Source organism: Grus americana, chromosome 1 (genome assembly GCF_028858705.1).
Source record: "Grus americana isolate bGruAme1 chromosome 1, bGruAme1.mat, whole genome shotgun sequence".
NCBI lineage: Eukaryota > Metazoa > Chordata > Aves > Gruiformes > Gruidae > Grus > Grus americana.
In genome coordinates this window covers 56,771,708-56,796,747 of record NC_072852.1, presented here as the reverse complement: position 1 = coordinate 56,796,747, position 25,040 = coordinate 56,771,708, and the positions used below count along the sequence as shown (strand labels likewise).

At 45.2% G+C, this 25,040-nt stretch overlaps 1 protein-coding gene across 2 annotated transcripts; it reads right to left on the bottom strand.

Moving 5' to 3' along the window:
* Window positions 1–2,836: 2,836 nt before the first annotated feature.
* On the bottom strand, window positions 2,837–23,846 carry RANGAP1 (Ran GTPase activating protein 1). 2 transcript variants are annotated; one of them, XM_054808291.1, is made up of 17 exons: window positions 23,511–23,846; window positions 22,671–22,713; window positions 21,267–21,404; window positions 19,906–20,033; window positions 18,920–18,979; window positions 18,086–18,265; window positions 16,719–16,853; window positions 15,421–15,579; window positions 15,118–15,231; window positions 13,473–13,572; window positions 12,658–12,742; window positions 12,108–12,261; window positions 11,520–11,633; window positions 11,052–11,154; window positions 10,219–10,307; window positions 8,254–8,375; window positions 2,837–3,739 (listed from the first exon to the last, which is right to left on the bottom strand). In XM_054808291.1, the coding sequence occupies exons 3-17, from the start codon at window positions 21,376–21,378 to the stop codon at window positions 3,670–3,672; spliced, it is 1,725 nt and encodes a 574-aa protein (XP_054664266.1). In that variant the 5' UTR covers window positions 21,379–21,404; window positions 22,671–22,713; window positions 23,511–23,846; the 3' UTR covers window positions 2,837–3,669. The 2 variants fall into 2 exon arrangements, with proteins under 2 accessions (XP_054664266.1, XP_054664275.1); XM_054808300.1 differs by lacking the exon at window positions 23,511–23,846 and adding an exon at window positions 22,907–23,116.
* Between the last annotated feature and the right edge of the window lie 1,194 nt (window positions 23,847–25,040).

Genomic DNA, 25,040 nt, shown 5'->3' with positions numbered 1-25,040 from the left:
TTGCAGAAGCAAGAGCTGAATGGGCCCCGTTGTGCTGCTTTCTCAGCGGCACTCTCCGGATGGAGCCAGAAACGCAGGAGGAGGAGGAGGAGGAGGCGGGGAGGAAGGCTAGAGCACCCCTGGAGAGAGGGCAGTGACCCACATCTCCTGCCCCCCGCCTTACAGGAGGCTGAGAGCACTGACGCCGGGGAGCCAAAGCCTGGCACGTTGCAGCAATAGCCCGCTCAGAGTTCGTGTGGAATCTGCAGTTTCCTGGGCTTTGCCTTTCCTTTTCTGGTTAAGTCACAGGAGCTACAGAGGTGCAGGGCAGAAAAGTGACATCCAGCCAAAATTGCAACGGCAGCGCTAAACCTGAGCAAAAGGAAGAAGGCAGCTGGGAAACTGGGCTGTGGGGCTGTGCAACATTTACAGCCCCGAGTGCTCCTCATTTTGCTTCTCTGCTTGTTTTGAAGAGGCCGGGGCAGCAGCGTCTGTGTGAAACATCATTTGCTTGCAGAAGGCCATGGAAGTCTTCATTTTCCTCCCTCACTTCCCTTTTTCGGATCTGCATTTCCCTCTTCCAGGGAATGCGAGCAGATCTGCAGCCTGACAAAAATCTGGAAGATTTGATGCCAATGTCTCTCCCCTTCAAGCCCTTCCCCTATTCAGCAATCTCAGCTGCCAGAACCAGTATGTCCCATCCTGGTGCCACCTGGGAGCAATGGACACGCTGGCCAGCGTCTGCGAGCCACCCCACTGCTGGATGGCCAAAGCCTCCCTGGCCACTGCCTTGGGCTAGCATCCTCCCCGTCCCTGCAGGCTCCCGGGGTGCCCAGCACTCCGGTGACACAGGGCGATTGCCCAACCGCACTGGTGCGATGAGCAGCTCAGAGGCACCAGCTCTCATGCTCATCTCCATTCCACCTGAGCTACAACCTCCTCTGCCCCGCTGCTGGCCACCCTGTACTTCAAAGGCAACTCCATCTGCCAGATGACATGGAACCACCTGCCGCAGCCACCATCACCCCCACCACAACTCTGGCCCTGCTCCCCACTGCCTGCCTCCCCCACCATCCCCCCTGCCCGGGAGCCCCCACCCCTGCCTGGCCAGCTACGTGGGCAGCAACACCTCCCTGGCGGTGGCCTGGGCTCTGCTGGAGGACCACGGGAAGGTTGATATGTGGTATCAGGCACCAAGTGCCACGTCTGCCCTTTTCCCCGCCTACCTCCAGGCTTTTGGTTTGTTCCTTTACCCAGCAATGATCTCGCCAGCTTTGGCTTCTACCAAGGCTGCCAGGAGGCAGCCGGTCTTTGCTGTCTCTGATGGGACATGAAGGCAGCACACTTGAACTTCCACTGGGGGTTTAACCCACCTCTGCCAAGCCAGATATTGTTGGTTTTCATTAAAGAAAAACGTTTCACCTTTGCCTGCAAGGAGCCTGATCCTGTTACTACCACTACAGGATTTCAGTGCTCGCAGATGCACCCAAAACTGCTCCATGCAGACAGAGTTTTGCACCACTGCTGCCTTGCTGAACTAACGAAGTTCAAATTAAAAATACTTCTGACAACAGCTGTGCTTTTGTGGTGACATGGTTGCACAAGACAGGCTGAAGCAGCACTGGAATGATCCTCGTTTCTCCAGGGCAGCGCTGGGAAACGGTCATCCTCTAGGAGCAACTTCTAATGGAAACCAGAGTTAGCAAGTCCCACCCTCTTTATTTTTCTTTCTCTAATCCTGAGGCATAAGCCAATTTTAAGGGACTTCTGAGTCCACATCCTACCTAGAAGCAAATCTGTCTTCTGCAGAGACTGTCACTGCTACCCTCACACCCCTCTTTTTCCTATAGGCATCATCTCATCTTCACACTGAATACCAGGAAAGTCCTGTTTCTAAATATTGCTTGCTTTTGAAAGGACATGCTCCACGGGACCCATTGCAGGTGGCCTCCCATAGAGGTCAACCCCTTGGCTTGGTCTCTGCACGTCTGCTCTGCATCATATTCTTTTTCTCCATGACCCTCCTCCAGGGCAGGAGGGCCTGAAGAGCAGCAAGAGGCCCGGGAGCCCCAAGGAAAGCTCCGCTAGGTTTGAGAATTAGAAAAAAAATACAGACCCTTTCATGTCTTGGTTTGCTCATGGCAAAACTTAACAGATTTACTTTTGCAACAGGGGGATGAGGTGAAGGAGGCAGGGCTCAGCCTGCAGCGAGCAAAGCTCCTTCTGTAGGTGCAGGTACCTTCACTTTGGTTGATTTTTTTACCCAATTTGGACACAGAAGTCACAGAAACTCAGAGGAAAATGCATTTTGCTCTTAGCCTTAGGGCAGCCTTTTTTTAATGAGGGGACACCATACTTATACAAAGGCCAGCACCTCCTCTGCCAGAGCAACAGCAGGCACTGCTTTCCTGAGCCTGCTGGATCACTGCCACACAAAACTTCCCACAGTCACCAGTTTCACCAGTGGTTGCCTTGAACAGGCCCACAACCTGGAGGAACTTAAGCAGGAATTTAAGTGCGCAAGTAGGTCTCGCACGTACCACGCACTTTATTTCAATCCAGTGCCCCAAGCCCCTTTTTTCTGCCCGTGGTGCCTGCGCACCCTGTGAGTTAACGCCAGCAGGACCAGCCTGTGAGCCGCCGTGCTCAGGAGTGGTACAGGTAGATGCCACAAACACGTGTGGGCACATGGACAATCCTCCTTCAGCACAAGAGAAAAGCACAACCCTACCCAAGAACGATCACCACGGTCCTAATTCTTTGTGCTCTTACAGGTGCTCAGCTTTCAAACATGTGAACAGTGCACACAGTCTCAGTGTTTTGTCAAAGGGAGAAGAAAGGGAACACTTATTCCATGGGGATTTCATGGATTGTATTCATTTCCAAACCAAGCCTATTTAATTAGGAGGAGAAGGGAAAGGGACAGGGAAAGGGCAGGAAGAGGGAACAACATAGGCAATGGCAAAAAAAATTTACAATAAAAATATGCTTGCTCCCTTAAGCAACGGCCACCAGGGTCAGCCACACTACACGAATATTCCAAGCCACAGCAGCAAGGGAGTAGTATATTAAAATACAAATCAGCCACACACTGCCATTGACAAATGGACTTGAAAGAAGAAACAAGGGGGAGCACACCTTGCCCCTCTGACCCAGCAGCAGAAGGGGTTCAAACACTCCCCCGGCCTGGAAGAAGCAGGGGCAGCAGCAGCAGCGTAGCCTCCCTCCCGCACAGGGCTGAATGCTATCAGGCAGGAGTCATAGTCCAATAAAATAAAATAAAAAGCACGACTCAGTTGATCCTGATGAGAGCGGTTCTAGGCCCCATGTTAGTCTTGACACACCCTTGCCAATGTGACTGAAGTGGAGAACTCTTCTTTTTAAATTCATGCAGAGCTCAGAGCAGCACTGACTTATTCTAGCATAAGCACCTGCCCTGCAGACCTGGGAGTCACTTCATGAGAAGTAGAAAAAAAATTCAGCAGGATTTGTCCAAGCTTATGAAAGCAGAAGGAAGGACACACCTCCTACAGGGGAACAAAAAAAAGGGGGGGGAGGAGAAAAAGAAAAAAAAGAGAGGACAGCATGTCTGTATGGGCTCTGAGATCCTCTCCCACCATGCAGCTCTGAGTTCTCTGCTGACAACAGTCCTATGAGGAGTGAAGGGCACAGCAGCACATCTCTTGTCTCTTACAGCTGGTGGAGGGTTTGTAAGAGCATGTGGCGAGCAAATGAACAGGAGTCAAGAGCACGGTTTGGTCTGTGGAAAGAGGAGAGATATTTAAAATAGTAAATTTAAGAACTGCTTTGGATCTGACTTTGAATGAGAAAATAAACACTATTTGAAATGCACTGGGCTTGCATGCCCAAAAGTCTATGTCTTCTCCCCTTGGTCATCTCTTCTGAAACCATTCTGTGACCTCTGCACAGATCACTGCTTCCCATCCAGAGCTGGCTGTAAAAATTCTCCCTCCTGTTGCTGAGTCTAAGTCAGGAATACAACAACCAAGAATCAGAACATTTATTTCCACAGGTACAAATATCAGCAGCAGATTGCTGATCTCTGCAGCCCAGTGTCTCAGTTTGAGTAGCAGGAAGTGGGTGGGGGTGGAAACCCCTTTCCTTCCCAGAAATGGAATTTTCCATATAGATTCACCATTTAGGGCCCCAAACCACAGAAGACAAGCCTGCTTGTACTCACATCTTTTCTCATTGAGTCATCTGCCATCTTTGACCCAATGGTGACTTTGGTCTTAAGTCTTTAAAAGAGGTCCTCCTCACCCCCTGAGGTCAAGTAACACCTGACTGGTTTTGCTGGGCCACCTTTTGGGGGCCTTACAAATAGCCCTCAGAACCTGCAGACCATCGGCTGAAAGCGCCTGGCACAGAGATTGCCATAGCGAGCTCTACCTCACACGGAATAACCTGCTCCTTGAAACTACATGATGGAACTATAGTCACATCAGGGGGTTAATGTGGGGCTAAATCTCCCTAACTTTCCCGTCACCCCCCCCAGTAACATGTATTTCTGTTTCCACAGGCTAGCTGTTCACTAAGCATCACTGAAACTTCTAACAGTGTGTATCCAGCCATTAGGGAACTTCCTCCAGAGAATTTTAATCCAATGTTTTCCACTGTTCTGAGAATGGAAATAATCAATTTTACTTTTCTCCTACTCCAACACAGCAAAATATCCTTAATAGCAGTGAGGTCTACTCAATTTGGGAAAGAAGGGGGAACTGAAATAAAAATGGGAGTATCTAGGTAGGAGCAAAAAATTAATCTCTGGATTTATAGTACATGGGTAATAGCTGCCAAGGTTGTTTGGTATAGGGCTCCATGTATGTTACGGTTTAACAGAACCACATCCTGGAGAAGAGCTAACCCCTTTTATCCCCTCAAAAGCCATTCAATACCCCACACTAAACAGGACACAATTACAACTTGCAGTTTATCCTCAAAGTGGCTGGATGAGGTATTTCAGTTGTCATCTTTGGAAGACCCAGCCCTGTTTGCAATGAGCAGGCTGATTTTGACTAGGCAGCTCCCCATTTTTGGAAATAGAGAACCTGAACTGCTGAGGTTGATCGCTGCCTCCACTCCTAACACCAAGCCTCCTCTAACATTAAGAGCCTCCTTCTTTCTTGCTGTGGAGTTAAACTGTCTGCCACTCTGTGCTACAGACTGTGGAAAGAGACCAGTGATATGATCCAATCCCGCAGCAAAGAGCGGCAAAAAAGACAACCAACCAAAAAACCCCAAACAAACAAAAAAACCCCCAACCCTTACACCCTCCCCCCCCCCAAAAAAAAACCCCAAAACCCAAACACCACCACCTCCAGCAAGTCACAAGCAGCAGACATCCATCCACATTCTTTCCGTGTTTCCACCTAAACTATGGAAAAGAACACGTGGATTCACAGCACCCTCTTGTGTCCAAAAAAGAAAATAGGGACTGACAGCAGCAAGTAAGATGGATGCTGCTTACCGTCCATATCCATAATTTTATTATTTTTGAATGAAGAACACTACCTACATCACCACAAATTGTCACAAAAGAAAGAAGAATGACTACTCCAGAAGCCCCTTGCAGCAAAAGGCAGCAGAGGTCCAGCCTAGGCAGCTACAAGAGCTAACTGCAATCCTAAAGGAAAAACTTAGAAAATATCACAAAAATGCATACCAGTCTGCTGCAAATGAAGGACTCCTGCATTTGACAGACTGGAAGTAGATTTGTTGCAGAAACGGAGCCCAAATGAGCTCTGCAGATTACTGGATTAACCAGTTAGAGGTTTAATTTAAGGTTAGGATGCGATTTTGTTCTGACTGAATTCCAAGGAAAGACCAAGGGTGTAGGTTAATCGAGAAGCTGTATTAACTGGGCTCCGTGGTTCTTGAACTGCTTTTGTTCTCTCCAGGTAACTGTAAAGGATTTAATAGCTGTTCTCCTTGTTCCCTTAGGGAAAACACTTTAAGAATACGTGAATTTATAAAACACAAAGCTATATTCTTTGTATGTAGTGTTGACTTCATTATGCTGCACAGGACAGGTTTCCCTATGATAATATTACACCTTGCAACAGAAGGGTTTGCAAATCAGAGAAAGCTTCAGCTCCAAGAATTTCACAGCACCAGGGACACTCTGCAGGCTTGGCATTAGCTCCCTTACATACCGAAGGCCGGCAGACAGATCTGCCTTCTACTGTGAGAGGCTCTTGGCTCTCACACAATTTATAGAGGACCTCTGAACAATCTCACACTTTCAGAAAGAGACTTTCTTCTCTTGTAGTTGTACTGAAATGCTGGCTACGGATTCAATGGAATTTTTGTTGATGGATTCATTAAGACCAGAATTTTACTCTTATTTTGTCACATACAGCATCATCTACAGATTAAAAACATTTAATGGTATTTAGCAGGCCTGCAGCCTGGGTAATCCCACACAGGGAGAGGGGGACAAGTGTCTTTTGTGAGCAAAGTTGTTTAGAAAGACGTGTCAAGTTGAGTTATGAGGCTAGTCTAGGAACTGGAACTTGACATAAGCAATTAGAAGGATCAAATGTACTGAACCAAAAGTCCCCTTTCCTATATTCCCAGCTTCAAGTGATTTAAATCTTCTGTTTGGAGGGCTGAGGCTGACAAACACTAAGTGGTACTTCTTTTGATCAAGCTGGGTCTCTGCATAACTAGTGCCTGATGAAGTAAGCCATCATTTTCATCACCCTTTTACTCTAGGGCTAGTATTGGATCCTTATGCTGCACATATCTGCTTGATCAACAATGAAGATCACAGGCACAGGCAGAAGTGCAGGAAACAGTGGAAATCTAGTGATCTGTCTGGACAACTTCACATGGCAAGTCCTGACACTTCTTGCTTAAACCTATAATGATTGAGTTGGAGGTATTTTTGTTCAGCTGGTAAAGCCGATGGTCATTGGCTTGTAACTGCCTAATTCTTAGTCTGATCAAGCCAAAGAGAGAAGACAGCAAACAAACTGTTCCACTACATTTGCACGTGGGTAAACAAGCTAGTTCCATAGTTTTATTTTCCAAAACTGACCTTAGCGTGGCTGGTTGCTGGACACGTACCGCTGCTACACATTAGCTTTGACAGCTTCAGCCATGCCAATGTTTGGAAAAGTTCTTCTCCCCTATCTCAACTGGCCTGCTTCCAATCCCAGTAGAACTAAGACAAGACTGACTGCCAGTATTTGACTGTATCCCTGTCACCCGTGTTTTGTACTGACCACGAGTATTTGATGCCTCTGCCTTTCACCAGCAAGAGATCCTAAGCATCTGCATATTACCCATACCATGAAAACCACAAAGGCTTAAGCCTCATTCTGGAACCTGTTAAAAAGCTGCTCTCACCCTACGTGGCACATGGTCCACACTGAGCCAAACAGCCACCAAGCTCCAAATGGATTTCAGACCTTTGCTGGTTTTGCCTAAAGTAACAATTTTGGACTGTTTCTCCTCTTGACTGCTAAAGAGTAGTATTTAATTCTTCCTCTCTTGAAGGAAGGTCTATTTGGTGGTTTGGGTTTTTTTTCCCAACTCTCATCAATGCTGAAGTTCACGCTGATTTAATCCAGGAGAGATATGGCTTCCACAGCTATTGCATTTACTGTGCTCTAAGACATTAAAGAAACTGAAGCTGGTGGGTGCAGGGGTTGCTTCTATACCTATACTAGAAGTAACATTAAATAGAGGCAGGTAGTAGAAGCAGCTTCTTCAACACCTATGCTCCAAATTTACTTCTCAGAAAAAATCACTAACCTTGTTGCTGTCACAGTAGGAAGTTTCATTTAGAAACAAATTCAGTCTCTGTGTTTTGATCTGCTGGTGTTCAGTGTTACACAGCGTGACAATTCAGGAGAGCTCTGCTGACCCTCATGCTCAGAAGGATGATTTGGAAGGCACAGTTAGATCCAGTGTACTCATAGTTCACTCAAGCAGCTGCTAGAAACCCAGCAGGTTTCCTTAAGCTCAAAACACGTCTTCTGTGACTGGCATTAGCAGTCTCTGCTTCAGAGCCAGTTAGTTGTGAAGCCAACTTTCCACTATTTCTTCTTTAGGATCAAGACTTTTTTACTCTAGACTTTGCATACTGGACTAAGCAAGATAAAAGTAGAAGCCCATTAAACTATTAATCCTTAATTTCAGAACAGATATTTAGTGGACTTTAACAGAACAGCTTGCATGTAGCTATTAAGTCTCAAACAGTTCCACTAGCTCCCATAGAGAAGACTGCATGGCAAATACAATACTCACTTTGTGACAAAAGCTGAAAGAACTGGGGCCAGGGATTTAGGGAAGTAATCCTGCTGGACCATATGGTTCAAGGTCATCAGAATACCATGGAGGCTTGGGACAGCTTTGATCTTCTCTTCACTCTGAAAGAAGGACAAAAAGATGAAGTCAGACATCGGACAATCAGTATTTTATCTAATCCACTGTAGTTCTCAGAGGCAATGAATTCTCTGTTGAATGAAATGCTCTCATACATCGTAGGAGAGAAAGCTGGTATGAAAGTAGCCAATTCCATAGCCTCCCAGCACCAGCATCTGAAATAAAGCAGCATCGAGAACATTCTAGCACTTATCAATTGACAGCAGTAGTAATAGGGAAAGGGAAATAATGAACTTGAAGTGAAACAGCCAAATCTCCTCAGAGGGCCTGTGTCAAAGTGTTCTCCTAAGGAATTCCACCAGACTTCAACTGATAAAGAATTCAGTTACCTTAATTACACAATTTTTTTCTTGTATTATTCTGTAGCTCATTTTACACTATCTCCAGTTCTTTGGCAAGCTTCCTCCAGAACTTGATGCAGTATTCCCAGAACGGGTCTCAAAATTATGTGCAATATAAAGCAAATAGTTATTTCCCTGCTTACATGATGCATATGCTATTTTTGCTCCTACCATGGTGCTAACCTGCACGTCCCAACTCTTCACTGTTTTCATTTATTTCTCCACTGTCGTTTCAACTAAAGCCCTTCATTCTGTAGACAGGATCTAGACCTGTGCTCCTAGCTGTATGACCTTGGAGTTCATGGTGCTAAGAATATCTGTTGCTCATGTGCTTCCAGCTATGTGGGAACAAAAAATGGTGGAAGCTGCTCACTCTCCACATATGCCTAAATTCATCAACAGTCATCTACATCACAGATTACAATCAGCTGGCTGATCCTCAAGGGCTTTATTATCAATGCCACTTCCTGGCCTGAAAGCTCTTCTGGAGCACAAATCTGTGCTTTGTGCCTCATGCATATTTGCTATTTTCTGTATGGGTAAGAGGTAGGCAGTAGTCCCCGAAACAAGCGTTCTGCAGAACAAAAGTCATCTCGGGTTCTGTTGACCTGTCTGAGAAGTCAGAAGCTCAGCATTGGTCCAATGTCCAATGAACACAGGGAAAGACTAAACTGATTTTTAGGAAATCAAGATGTATCCAAGCATGTCAACAGCTGTCTGTACCCCAAGCTGGATATTACCAGAAAGAAATCCATATATTAAGAGCAGGTTGCTATAACATAGATTATGGCTATTCTGTGGTTTAGAATTGTCTTGGTCCAAGTTTCCACGCTTGGCTGATGTAGTGAGAAACATCAACCCTTGTAGCAGAAGTAGGTAAAGGTGCTTAAGTTTACAGACAGAACCTCTCCCTAGTCATCTCACTGAAAGTAAAGCTACAGCTATTCTAATGCAATTCACGTGTTTCCTACTGACCCTCCATCTTTTCTCACAAGAAAGTTTATTCCTTGTAGCTACATATTTAAGACTAGTATTTGGCAAAGGTACTCCAAAACATGAAGTCGAATGCGACTGATTTAGCATGAGTAGCTGGATATATATTTTTGAGCCATGCTACTAAAAGATGCCCTGAAGGGCCACATTAACTAATAAAATTGTAGATTAGACTCCTGGACATGGCTTTTTATAGACACCATAGTCCAGCAGCAGCACTATTTCCTTACCTGACCCTCCCTACCTTTAGGGAATGACCAAGAATGCGGAGCACATTAAGCAGAAGAGGTACAGAGAGCTGACACCTCCTTCATCCTAATGCAACCTTGCAATTTGCAATTTCTGCTGGACCTGCAGACTTCCATTGTCCTTGGGCATCAGGCATGCACAGGCACCCAGCTGCTTCCATGGCAACGTAATTACCCAAAACCCAGCCAGTCTGGTCTTCCACAGCCTAAACAGACCATAACTTAACTCTTTCCTACTTCCTCACCTTAAGTAGCCCCATGTGGATCAAGAGGCTTGTGATGAACGCATCCGAATTAAATGTGGCAGAAGTGAAGGCTTTTCTCATCAAGGCATCTAAAAAGAAATAAATGCATCATATTAAACAATACAGAAAGGGAAGCTGTTACAGATTTTAAGATCAAGATTGATCATACAGGACCTCAGGGAATATCAGCTGTTAAAGGAGTTTTGGGAGGTAATATCTGCTAAGATTCCAGTTGTCTCCGTGAGGACTAGGTATAACCTCTCAAACGCAGAGACAGATAAACCTAGTACTTAGGTACAAGGCCTGATAGAAAGGAAAGGAAAAACACCAACCCAAACCACCAACAAAAAAAGCAAAAAAAACCAGAATTCACACAGTGCCAAGCTTCAGATGTAATTTGACCTCATTCCTATGCATCACAAAACGCTCTACTCAATGCATTTGAACATGCATGCTATGTGCATACATGCATATAAATATGATCAGATGAAGTAGAACAACAAGAGTTAGAGTCTTAAAATTTTGAGGACCAGCAAGAATTCACCTTTTATATGAAACCAAAAGGAATGAGAACACAATGAGAACACTTGTTCAGCTGCTTTCTGGGCTCCCTCAGGACCAATATTCTGGAAGCACAAGATAAGTTCAGAATGAATCTCTACTTTCACTCCACACAGCAGCATGGCACAGCTTGGTATGTTGCTATGTGGGGTTTCCTGCTGCCGGGGACAAAACGGTCCAGTGGCCTGACCCACAGGGGCCTTCCTGTGATCGCATTGGTGTCCTTGACACTGAAGCACATCACACCACAAAGTGAAGAAAGGCCCAGTTACCTGTTGTTTCATGCACTGCTGTTTTCACTGGGGCTTCATCTTTGAAGACTGATGATATCCTTAGAAGAGTTGTAACTACTTCCTCTACATCAGATGTATCTGTCTGAAAGACAAGAAAAGAGGGAAAAAGTAGAAAAAAAAAATCAGTGGTCATTCAGTTCACTGCTCACCAGCTACAGAAGATGGGTCTCTGCTAGGGCTGTGACAAGAATTACACCCTTTAGCTGACTGACATCGGTTTTGCCTTGGCCCTATCACAAGGCATAAACAGCACTGCGAAACAAAGTTACTCTATGTAGAAGCTCTGGTGCCAGCGTAAACCTTAACTGCATCATCTGCTTCCATAAAGTTCCTCGGGATCATTGGGGAGAAGATGTAAATCTAGGTCTCAAGAGAGAAAGTTATCACCTCTGGGGATTAAATGATGCTGAGAGATAATCAACTACAGAAGACCACTGGCTCACCTACCTGCTGAGCTATCAGCCCTGAGCACTTTGGTCCTAGTCGTAGCAGCTTCTCTGGTGATGGGAAAGCAAGGAAGGTGGCAATGTCCACAGGAGGAGATGCCACTGGAGTTGATTCCTGAAACAGGCAGAATCCATCTCAAATTTACTCTTGGAAGTAAATAAATTAGTTCAGCAGCAAAGGCACATAAGGACAGGTCCATCAGGTCATGATTTGTTCTATTTGAAAACTATTTGAGGCTGGAATGAGCCCAGAATTGGAATAGCCAGAATATGCTAACATGACTGCATGGCATTACACATACAAGGTTCCCACCATTTTCTGGACACGAGAAGATTTTTTTCTACCCGTGTTTGTTACAACCACTACTCAGGCTTTCCCTCCATGCACATGCACACTTTAACAAAACATGTTTCCAAGTCATCCATTTTCTTCATTTCCTGCATGTTATCTCCCTGACTGTTACGTGCCAGCCCACGCAGGAATGTGAACGCCTGCCAGCGCTCCAAGTTCAGACTGACTCCAGATCCCATTTCCTCCTTTACTCTCCTCCAGCTGAGGAAACAGGAATGCATCTGGAAGTAAGCTTACCTGTGACTCAATTATCTTCTTCGGAGTCAGCGACTCCTGTTCTCCCTGTCCTTTCTCTTTCAGCTGCTGCTGTTCTTCCTCCTCCTCTTCCTCCTCCTCTTCATCTTCATCCTCCTCCTCTTCTTCATCCTCCTCCTCCTCCCCTTCATCATCACTAAAGTTTGAGTGTTACATGTGACATTAATTATACACTTGCAATTCCTGTACACTGGAACTCAAAACTTTTTTCAAGAGCCAAGAAGCAGCCTCCCCTCAAGTCTTACTGCAAGAAGTGCATCTCCATCTACAACAGATGACACTCAGTTGACAACAGCAAGCAAAGAATGAGGAATGTAATCAATAACTAAGACTAAGATAAGTCCATCGATGAAAACAAGACACTACGCTTATCCTGCTTATGGAATCTCCTAATGGTGTTCCACACTGCACACTGAAACCAACATCCACCTGCAATGTTACAGTTCTTATTTTAAAAAAAGAGATGGGTGAATGAAAGTGTTGATGAAAATGGTTGGAAAATTTCTGATTTAAACTCTGGTACCCTGCTTACCTCAAAGACCCCAGCACAGCTGCCATACTGAAGCCTTCAAGGAGCTCTTGGAGTTGCTCACATCCCTCTTCTCCCAGACAGTTACCTAGGTTGACAGGGGAAGGAGTAGACTTAACAGATGCACACAAGTTTGCTTTTGAGGATTTTGCTATAGATTCTTGTCTATCTCTTATTTCTCAAATTGAACAGTTATCAATTATTTCTACACAACACCTTAGAGGCAGCAATGCTGCCTTCAGTTATCAGAATCAAACAGTTGTTAAACAAATTTCAGCAGCATTACATGGAGGGTTGGTTTGTCTCCAACCATTACTTTTTCAGAGTGTCTTTCTACTAGTTCTTACACAGCTCTTGTTCTCAGTGATTCTCAAACAAGGACATATGGCACAGTACCACTGAAATGCAGTGACCCAAGGTACGAACAGGTACCCAAGGTATGAACTGGTCAAAGATCTCCCACTCTTTTGCAGAGATGGGCACAGAGGTTTCTGTTTACAAATATGAAATATCCAAGATCGTAATGAACAATTAAAAAAGTTTTACTGAAAACAGGTACAGGTATCAGTTTAATCTTTCCACCTTATGAGATGTACCAAAGTGCTTATATTTAACAATTAACTCAGTTCATGGCCTAAGAAAACTGTCAGGATATAACTGCTTCCTGTTCCGAGGTCATCCAAATTCAGCTACTCAGAGTACCATTTTTTAAATGCTGACAATTGCAAGACTAGAATATGCGATGCTGTTAACATTCTTCCTAGCAGTTTCTAGCTGGGATCAGAATAGACATACTTTGATCTAGCAAGCTTACATACCGTTGAGATCCAGCTTCTCCAACTCTGCCTTATCTTCAATAGCTTCAGCAACAGTCAGAGCAGCATCTCGTTTGATCTCACAGAAGGATAAATTCAGTTCCTACGAAGCAGAAGAACATTTATTTGCAGAATTCCTATTAACATCTATCATCTACATAAGCTTCATGTGCTCACAAGTGTTCTAGAAAGAATCTCATTTGAAAAGGCTCTTAGCAAAAAAAAGTATTTTTAATTGGAAATAAAACCTGACACATACTCCTACTTCGTATACCTAAAAGTATGTTTTGAAACATACTACTGTTAAGAGCAAGACTACTGAAGGTAACGACTTTACTAGAATAGCCACAGAGACCAGACCATTCTGACTGCTCACCTAAAAGGTAGCAGACATTTCAGTCCTTAGCAATCAGCTGAACAGAGAGCTTCACTTACTGAAGAGTCACGAGCATTCCACAACTCACACACCAGTAAGTCTTACTGAAGAAGGGTAGCTACTATGCTAAGCGGACTGCACACTTGCTTTTGAACACTTATGTTGCAAGTTAAGGCCTTCAAAATACAAACTATGACTGGTACTACTTGTGACAAACACAGCTAGCAGAGAAACAGCACAGACAGTAAGAGTAAAGTTCTTCAACAGCCAGGCACCATCCCCCACCATTCCATGTAGTAGTCAATCAATCCTTTCCTGAGAAGAGATTTATTATTAACAGCAAAAGGGAAGCAGTTCTTGAACAGAATGAATCAGCTATGATTGCTTCATGCTGCCCTTCCCTTAACCACTTCTGCTCTAGAAAAAAAAAAAAAGATGTAACTTCTGGCTGTTCTTCTCAATACTCCTATTAGAATCCTTACTTAAGTCTTCCTGGGAAATTCAGACCTAAGTTCCACCAGAACTAACAGAAGCCTGAGGAAAGGATCTCATACTACAAAGCATCCACTTCTTTCTGTACCAGGTTCATATACATAAATAAATATTAGCACTCAGCTGAATTTTTGTCTTTGAGTCTAAGCTTGTAAGATGAAGAATTACATGTTCAGCATCTGTCCCAGCACAGCTGTGACCCATGGCAGGTGTTTCTAGGGGTCCTAGTTTACTTACTTTACCAACTGGATTTAGGCCTGTCTAAAATTTGTCAAATGCAAGTCCTGTGCAAATACTGACGTAGGAGGCTGTGGGATTGCAAAAAACCTAAAAACATTTGGACCTTTGATACATGCCCTTTGATACATGCCCTAACAAAGAAAAAGCAGTAACTGTATGAACTCTGAAATGCTGAAGAGACTGCAAGTTGTTCATGAAGAGGAACATCTCATTTCTGCTCATGACCCTCAGAGGTTCTAAAATCAGATACTTCCATTATCAGATTTCTCAAATAGCACTCACTGAGCTGAACCAACAGCTTCAAAAACATCAAGTGGAGTCTAAACAGATCATTAGTACACATCCATGTAGAATGGTCTTAGCTGGACGTCACGATGCCACTGATCTACAATACAGCTTATTGCTTTTCAGTTGTGAGCGCAGAGCCTGCACTCAAGTGAATCCCAATTTAATCAGTAGGAGAATGGACAGAAAACCAGGAAAAAGGAAACAAGGCATTTTCAAAACAGATTAAAAGCTGAACAGCAGGAAAACAATTACCTTTAATTTATGAAGCCCTTCTTTAACAGCATCAGCAATAGCAACAGCACCCTTTGAACGCACCAGGCAGTCTCCAAAGTTGATCACTTCAATCTGCCGAAGCGCCTTCAGAGTCTGCAAGAGAGCACAAATTTGAAAGTACAGACATGCAAGTAAATGAATGTCCTATCAATCCTGGAAGGTCATCTTTCCTGCTGCAGCGCAGTATGTGGCTCCACCAACCCAGAGGTGTTAATGCTAACTATGTTCAAGATGACTGGAAGGCAGAAAACAAGCCCAGAGCAACTGCTTAGAACAACTTACCTCTGCCATGGCCATGGCTCCTTTCTCTGTAAAGGTGTTGTCATTCAAATTTATAACCTTAAGCAGTGGGTTGATAGCAAAGGCCTGGGCTAGTGCTGTGATGCCAGGATGGTTGATTCCATTCTGTGGCATATGGACCTCTTCTAGAGTCCCAATGACCTGGGAAAGGATGCAGATGAAAAAAGCTGTTAGGAGACATACTTCAACTCAAGACTATAGTGCTCCGCTCTATTTGCTTAAAATTGTTTTCCTCCAACTCAAAACTCAGTTAGCTCTTCTACATAGAACTATTTACCAGCAATTATGTCACATATCTAAGTGAAATTGCAGGCTCATGGCAAGTGTCAGATTAATATAAAGTCCCTGATTCTAAGGGTCACAGGTAGCATCCTCCCAGCGTGTCTGCTCTAGGATACCTTAAAAACAAGGGTTTCTACATCTGTGGTTCAGTAACCCGGAAACAGATCAAGCAACATCACTGGATACAATATTTTTTAAATTAAGATCTACATTCTGCCCTGACTGCGGAAGCAAACTCCTAAGAAAATTAGTATGAATGCTATTGATGGACTAATCAGTATGTCACAAAACAGAGTAATTAATCCCATTTTGGTAGTGCCATTCAGTCTCAATTCCTCATGAATCACTTTGTTATGTGCCTCTCAAGTATTTAAGAAATCTTATTTTTGCCATGATTGCTGATTAGTCAAAATCACACCCAGACAGCTCTTTACAAAAAAGAGCAACCTATAACCTGCAATATCATTGTTAATATGCCTGAAAATATCCATTATAATTCAGAAGTTGCTTTTAGCAGCAGTGGAGGAAGAAAAAAGGAAAGTAGGTGGCCCCAACCACAGTGCAAGTTGGCCAGGGACAGCTAGAGAAGGCTAGGCACCATTTAGAGTGCTCACAGGATGATCCTAGCGAAAACACTAGGTTGCTTTTGCCAGATGATTGAACAACTAGGTAGAGAAGCACTCAAGAGGTCAGCTGGTACACCTACCCCAGTGCCAGATAACCTCCATTAGCACAGAGGCAGGAGAACAAATAGGACTGCTATTAAACTACTAAGGAGATGCCTATTTCTCCCTTAGGTAACTACTTCACACAGCCACTAGTCATGTGTTTGGAAGCTTAAGTCACATAAACATTCAGTCATCAATTCTAATTGCACTTGTTGAAGACTTCAGTTTCAGCAGCAAACAACATTGCAACTGTGTGCATTATCTTCAACATTAGCACTTATGCACATCTTGCTCCAATTTGCTGTCAAGCAGCTTTGGTTTGTTACTTACCCCAAAGGCTTCAGCCAGGGCAGTGGCACCATCATTCTCCAGACGATTTCTGCCAGCCACAAATATTTTCAAAGCAAGAGGCTTGCCCTGGGCACTTGATTTCCTGTGACACTCTTTCAGAGCAGCTGCCAATATCTAGAGATAAAACAAGCAGTTTATACTATCTCAGCATCTCGTTCTGAAGGAATCCAAATGTGTTTTGTATATCCAGCTTTCAAGAAATACTTTGGTCACTGCTGAAATGCACTTGTTTCTACCATAGGGTATACAATAAAACTGCCTGTAACAACAACACTTGCACGCTACAGTCTTAGGCAAGAAATTATAATCTTGCAACACTAGAACACATTGACCCCATTAAGAACATCTGATTCTTAAACAGGCAAACATATAGGATCTTAGTGATAATGACAGGTAGTCCTGGTTTTCAACTTCATCCAACAGGCATTGGATGGCAACATCCTTCAGTGCTAGGCTTGGGAATACTGTTCTCTCAAATCCAAGGCTACTAGCTCTCTTGACATGGAATCTAATGTTTAGGATAGAACTGTTTTCCTAACCTGGAAAAACAGATGAGCTTTTCTATTTCAGAATTTATACCTGAAAACATCTAGAGGGAAGGGATCTTGAAAATGGAGAAATGGGCCAACAGGAATCTCATTAAGTTTAAAGCAAAATGCAAAGTTCTACAAGTGGGGAGGAATAACACCATGTACCAGCATAAGCTGGGGTTCAAGTGGAGGCAAAATAGCTTGGCATAGAAAATCCTGGGGCTCCTCATGGGTGAGAAGTTGACTATGATCTAGCAACATGTGCCTACATCTGAGTGCTGGGTCCCATACTGGGCTCCTACATGGACATACAGAGGTAAGTCTAGCAAAGGGTCTCAAGGATGATTAAGGAATTGGAGAATTCTATATACTGGGAGAGCACTAAGAGCTGGGATTTTTCTTGCTGGAGAAGAGAAGGCTCTGGGGAGATCTTATCCGTGTGTAAGAACAGTCAGAATAACAAGGTGAGGGCAGGGGGAGAAGATGTAAAGAAGGCAGAGCCAGACACAAATGCACACAAACCAATGCAGAGTAAATTCCATTTAAATACACAGAACCTCCACGTTTTACTGTGAAGGTTGTTAAACACTGAGATAGATTATCCGGAGAGCCTGTGAAGTCTCCATCCTTTGAGATATTCAAAACCTGACTAGACACAACCCCAAACAACCTGCTCTAGCTGCCTTGAGCAGGAGAGTTGAATTATATGATCACCAAAGATCCCTTCCAACCTCAACCATGCTGTGATTCTGTGTAGGGCAGTCTGAAGCCAAGTCCTGGCTCTGATCTCAATCCCGACAAGGGGACAACCCTTACCTTCCCACCACCGATGCCCATGCCACAGTTATTGAGCTTGAGTTCCTGCAGGGTGTAGCACGCAGGGCTCTTGAGCAGTGCCTCAAAGCCACGCACACCATCTGGCCCAAAGGCGTTGTCACTCAGGTCCAGCTCCACCAGCTGGGCTCCAGCAGTGATGAGTGCATCCCCCAAAGAGATCTGTAAGAGAACAGATGGCAGTGGGTGGGAGGGAGGGAGTGGATTGACTTCTAGTGACAGCATCACTGCAGTGGCTAGGTGAGCTGGTAATGCTGCAAAAAATTTCCACTTTGAAGACATTCTGCAAAGCTGCATGGGGAAGTAAAGCTTTACAGCTAAAGCCAGAGAAGTTGTTGTGCAAATTAAGCTAAAGATAACCATAAGGCAGTTACCAAGAAGTTATTCCATCCCTTTAGGTCAAACACACATTTTTTGAAGTGAGTTTCCCCCTTACATTTCCAAAAGAATTTATTTTTTTCATTCTGTTGAGTTTATGTTCTTGCTTCACAGGACTCAAGGAGGTGGGGAGCTCTGTAATGCTCTTGGAAGAGATGGCCATATGCTTTTCTTTAGAAAGTTTAGTTCCCATCATGAAGATGTTATCCCCAGTGACAGGCTTCTTCACTAGCATAGACTTGCATTTGGCCTTTTATCAACTCTTCTCCACCTCATACAGAACAAGCAAAAAGAATCACTCACCTATTCTGAGACACTTAGTGTGAAAAGCGTAGAGAAAGATCAGCTCTGTGCTAAAAAGCATACTCCCACAAAAAGCATGACAGGTGAGAAAAGGAGTTATATTAGTAAGACATCTCAGTTCTAGCTTGTACTTACCAAAGCAGGAGGGATCTCAGACCTTAGTCTCCCCGTGAACATGTCACTCCAATGACACCTCTAAAATAAGAAACATACAGATAGAAACCATTAAAAATATTTAGGACAACAGAGTTGTACAGAGGTTTACACATACAATTTGCATTACATCACTGGGGACAGCTTAATACTATCTGCCTTCCCTTGGGCTTGTCATTTGATTGTACTAAAGAGCTACGAGAACTAACGTTACAATTACTTCACTCGCAAGGACATAAAGCAACTGAAATTGTAAATAACACCATACAAGAATTCTTTCTTGACTGCATTCAAGCTGGAATTCTTTTCTACTGAGAAAACTACCATAGGAAAAAGCAGCAGGAAACTGAAGGATACATTAGGAATGCAGATTTTACTAAGGTATGGAGCTAAACAATCTGGACTTGCTTGAAAAGCCACTCTTGGGTGATTAACATGAATCAATGTCTCATACACCTCTCCTGCTAAGGACAGTGTCCCTAGCAGCACAGCATCCTCCTAACGTTAGGCTAGAACAGCAGCAGGGAAACATAGCTTGGACATGGAAAAACCTGGTGCATTTCCTCCATTATTTCTTCCCTATTCAGGCATACTCGGAAGACTCATTCTTCAGAAGATCTGATCATTCTCCAGAAGATATGATCCCGCTTTTCCATTAGAACTTAAGTTTTGTTGCCACAGTTCTTTGTTTACAGATGCTGCCTCTGCAGACAGGCTCTTCCTTGCACAGCTTCCCAGCTTTAAGATTGGAAGCCTTCTGAACAGGAACAGTTAGGAATGCGAAAGCGTTCCCACTATCCCAAAATCCCCAAGTTCTGTCATATTTCCATATGGCTGGTTCTTCCTACTGGAAGAACCACCAAGCAAGCTGTAGGGCTAACTCAACGCAGGCTACCGCAGGAAGAGCATAGATAGGCATCCAGTATTTCTACAATACTACTTCTCCATCACCCATTTGAAGATCTCACCTTGAGCTCCGATTTCTTCTCCAAGGCTTTGGCAATGACCTTTGCTGCCTCCACACCCACTGTGTTGCCTTCCAGGCGCAATGCTTCCAGGCCATCAAATTCCTCAATTTGCTTGATCACTTCTTCAGCTGCAAGTAGACGACAATCTCGTTGGCCTTTTAAGTATCATCTTAGGTACCACAGTAACACTCTGATGCAGCAATATTTGCTCAACTCTACCCTTAACAAAAACAGCTGAACATTATCTGAAAGAATCCTGAAACAGCAATGGGAACCGAGCTAAAGTGTCAGGTCACTAGAGAGAACTTGCTCCATTCCCCACCCTGCCTTTTCACAACTTATTTCTAGTTCTATTCTCTGATAGCCATCCTCTTATTTGCAAAAGTAAGTTTCCTTACTTCCTAAGTAAGATTCCTCTGCCATTCAGCACACGGTTTAGGAGCTAGAGTGCACATGCCTACAAAGATGCAAGGACTAAGCTTAAAGTCGATGGGAATTGGTGCCACAGCAACAGGGGAAGTTCCCACTGACTGCCAAAAGCAGATGCCTGTTTAGCAAACACGTCACGGTGGAACACTTTAACTCTAGAGTAATCCTATGCAAGACACAGGAGCAGGCTGCAGACTCTCTCTGTCACTGGGCACTTGTTATCATTCCCTTTCCCGATAGTTCAGTGGCTTTGCACTACTAAAATGCCATATAAAAAAAGCATCACCTTTGGAATCAGTAAAAATGGTACGCACTCTAGTAGATAACTTCTCTGAAGAACATGCTGTTTCTTGATGTGACAGAAATGTTGATCTAAGAATATACACATATTCTCCAGATATTTACTACATTAGCAGCCACTGCAAGGCATTTGTAATTGGGAAACACACATACGCCAGCAGGAGAGATATTCCAGAAAAAAAATCCAAGAAGAGTCTACTCAATTGATCAGAATTTGGGAAGAAACTGGACTATTGCAGCAGACTACCATATCAGCCCATTCCTCTGTGCAGGTCTTTGAAGCACCTACTTGTTCCAAGTGCCGTCATGCACTTGCTTACTTTTTACAAGGAGCGCTGACCTCTAAGGCACAGTGACTGTCCAAAGCACTTGGAGAGAAGAGCAAGAAAACAAGAGTCCCACACCAGAGAGCCAAACCCCAATTCCGCCAGCTGTAGCGTTGCCAGTGTAGCAGATCAAAGCAGGGTACAAGAAGGGAAGGAAATGTCTCTATCAGAAGCAGCTATAGGTGAAAGACCCTTCCATCACAGCTAATATTATGACAATTTGGCCATGCAGGATTAGCAGGAGGTTTACTGCAAGGCTTTAGAATTTCAGAGACACTTCCCAAACACAAGAGTATTTTCTCTTACCATCTTCAGCTGTATTGAGCTTAAGGCTCTGGCCTTTGAAGCTCAACTGCCCACCGCCCACTTTGGTTTTGGCAAGTGACTCCGCAAGCTTCGCGATGTCTTCTGATGCCATTTTTCTGCTTTTCCAAATGTTAAGAGCTGTCAATTAAAAGAAACTGTCAACATAAAAAAAGCAAACCACAATACATAATCAGTATGAATAATCATATTTATTTGAACACTAATGTGGTTTTTGTTCCTGAGATATCTAATTGAGTTTTCAGTGTCACTAGTGTTTTCCTTATAGCTCACTTATGACAGCCAGGCTAGATTCATATTCCAGAGCCACTCAGTCAGACAGTGTTGATTCTTCCAATACTGACAAGACTCGGGTTTTGTTGGAGTTGTTACACTTCATAAATAACCAGGAGCTAAAACTATGGATTAAGGCCACATTAAGACATTACTCTTTGCACAACACTTTTAAAATTAAAATGTAACATTCCTCTCCCCCCAAACCCCATCCTTCAATTATACACACTGCACATTTCCCCTATTCTCTAAAGCAAGCCAGAATGAACACAACTGTTCTTCCTTTTCAGTGATATCCCCAGTAGTGCTCTCGTCAGCACAGTTCTAGAACCACCAAGTTGCTGAAAACATTGCGCATCGCATACAAACTCTCAGGTTTATGGGTTCTCTTTCCTTTTGGATGTTCCACACAGATTTATCACACACATTAAACAGGATGATCTTACGCTGATGATAGATTAGCAAACATTTTGCCTTGAGGCACAAGTTTGAACCTAACTGTGCCTAGTAGCATCTGCATACCATTATTTAATGAATATCAATCACTGCACGAAGTAACTGGCCTCCATTCATCCAGCAGGATAAACGGAGCATGTTTTGTATCCAGCACCTCCACCGGGATAAAAGGCTACACACAACCAGTGCTTAGAAGCACTGTCCTCTCAAGTAGGTGCTGCCAGTAAAAGATGCTCACATAACTTACTCCACTCCTACCCGGCCACACAGACATCAGACCAATGGACATTCCCAACCTCTGCTAATCCAACACCGAAGGAAGGAAGAGAGGACATCCTCCAACCCATGAAGGCTTTACTAGGCAGGAACAAAAGTTAGGATCCAAAGAAGTCAGTCTGTTCACCTAATTCAATTATTAACTTTACTTTTAAATACCTCATCACTCTACTGTTTAAAAAATGAGTTCTGTTCTACTACAATGCTCTTCTATACTCTACAGGTGTACTCATTCCCTTTGCGTCTCTTTCCCTTAAATCCCCTTTTACTTTCTTCACCTTACACACAGGCTGCTTCCTAATTTCAACATACAACTTCATCACCACATCCTGAAGCATGCTTTATTGCAAACATGCCAGCCGCACCCAATTGTCAACCTACCAGAGAACAGAACTCTTCACTGCTAGTTCTTCTGCAGGAAAAGCTTTAAAAAAAATAAAATTGAAGAGTTAGTACGCTTGGCAAATAAAAACAAGATCTGGAAACACCTGAAGAGAGATTTCCTTATTACTTAAAGGCCGTATGAAGCTATACGCTTCCTGATGGTCAAAAAAAGTGGAATGCTCTATTTACAATCAGTTTGCCCATGCTAACAGACAACACACCACACCAGCTACCTGCTGTGCTATCCTAAGGAGGAGCCTGCTCTGCTCTCCCGGACACGGAGGGCCCAGCACCCGGGAGCGCTGGGTGACAGCCCACGGTTACCCCCTCCGGCCAGTGCCCGACAGCCTCCCGGCGCGGTTTGCCCCCGCTGGCGGCTGAGGGCTCCTCTCTTCTCTTCTCTTCCCCCGGGGAAGCTGCCGAGCGCCGGCCACCTGCTCTCCGCGGCGGCACCCGTGACGTGACCCGCCCCCGGCCCCACGTAACGGGCCCCGCCGCTCCGGGAGACGCCGCCGATGCTCCTTTCCCGCCCCACGCGCGGGCGGCCCGCGCCGTGACTCCTGGGGAGAGCGGGGGCGCGGAGTGGCGTCCCGCGGCCGGGCACGCGTAACCTGCATCCACGAGGGGGTACCCTCGCCTCCGCGTGGGAGGGGCGCGCGTGGGAGCGCCGCGAGGCGTTCCCTTCCTACTCCCCCCGCGCGAGCAGCCGGGGCGGCCGCGGGGTGGGGGGGAACGGAGGAGATGTAAGTCTCGGGATCGCCTCACCCCACGCTCACCCCCCCCCCCCCCCCCCCCCTCCCCCGGCCACCAACGGCGGCGGTTGCCGCCTCCCCTCACCTCCGCGAAGGATCCGGCGCTGCCGTCCGCCGCTGGCTGCCGGGGGAGGCGATCGAGCGGCGCCGGCCGAAGCCCTCACGCCGCCGCCGGGGACGATGGGGGAGGGGTGGGCGGAGGATTTGAAAGCCGGCAGTTTTGCTCTTCCCTCCGGGATTGGCTGCGCGGCGTGACGTCACAGAGGCGGCCTCCCCTCCTCCACGCGCCGGGTACTGACGGCCGGCGTGCCGCAGTCGGCCGGTCCTGTCGCTTGTGGGCGGGGCTACGGGGCCCGCGCAGTGCCGTCGGCCGCGGGGCACGCCGGGACGTGTAGTCCTGGGGGGTACCCGACATGCCTCGCGCACAGTCACCCTGCGGGGTGGCGGCCTGGGCCTGCGCGCGGTCCTCACTGACCCGCGTCCCGTGGTGCGAGTGGGTCCGTGTGACGCCGGGCCGTGTCACTGCCCTCGGCCTCTTCCGCTCCTGCCTCTCCGGAGCGCGGGCTTCGAGGCGTGGCAGCCGCGCCACCGGTCTCAGAGGGCTGAGTGGGCGTGGGGTGTGCGCCCGAGGCCCTTTCCTCACGGGTGTGCAGGGAAGATGTGGCCCGAGGAGCTCCGAGTCGGTCTGCAGGCCTCCCAGATACCCACGGATGGGACACGAGTGCCTTCTTTTGTGAACCTTCGTTTAGATAGTGTGTCTGCAGATCTCATCGTTGTAGTTGGGTGTTCTTGTCAAACCTTTCCCCTCAGGAAAGGAACGTCAGTAATTGGCGATGCTGGGTGACCTGGGAGAGTGTGTTGAGGTTGAAGGGCACGGTAGACCTGCTTTGTTCTGGGGGAACACAAAAAGCAATTCAGTTTCTCTCTAGAGCATGGCAGCTGGAAGAATAAAAGCCATAAACTGGTACAGCAACCAGATAGAAAACTTGAGCAAAATTTAACTATTATAAATAATAAGAGGAGTTTCTCTTACAACTGAAGAAAATTAAGAAATTGAGGCACTGACTGGATTACGGTTATATGTGAGAAGCACAAACCTGCCAGAAAATGTAGAGCAGATGAGGGAGTAAATTAGTGTGATCTCAAGAAAGAGCTTGATTTTGGAAAATGTAAGCAAGGAAATTGGCACTTGTTATTAGTTCCTCATGATCTTTAGCAATAAACAGGATTATATCAAATACCTTGTTTGATACACTTCTCTGTTTTTCTCCTAAATACTGGCTAATGAGCTGGGCCAGAGAGGCGAGAATAAAGTCTTTGTGAATGCAGCTATATTGGGATGAAGGTGTATTGTGCCATTGTAGCAGAGATACATAGGCTCATTTTCCCTAAAAGAATAGCTTTACAAATCAAAGTAATTTTTGTGACACTAACTGGTTCATAGCAGGGATTGGCAGCGTTTTGACTCCGCTGACCACCTGCACGCGAGAGCAAGATAACCATGCTTGCCAACTGTGAAAACTTCACGTTAACCGCTAAGGAAAGATGTTATTTCATGAGAGGAGCGGTACGTGCTGGAACATGACCTTGCGAGGCACCTCTCAGTCTTCCAGGC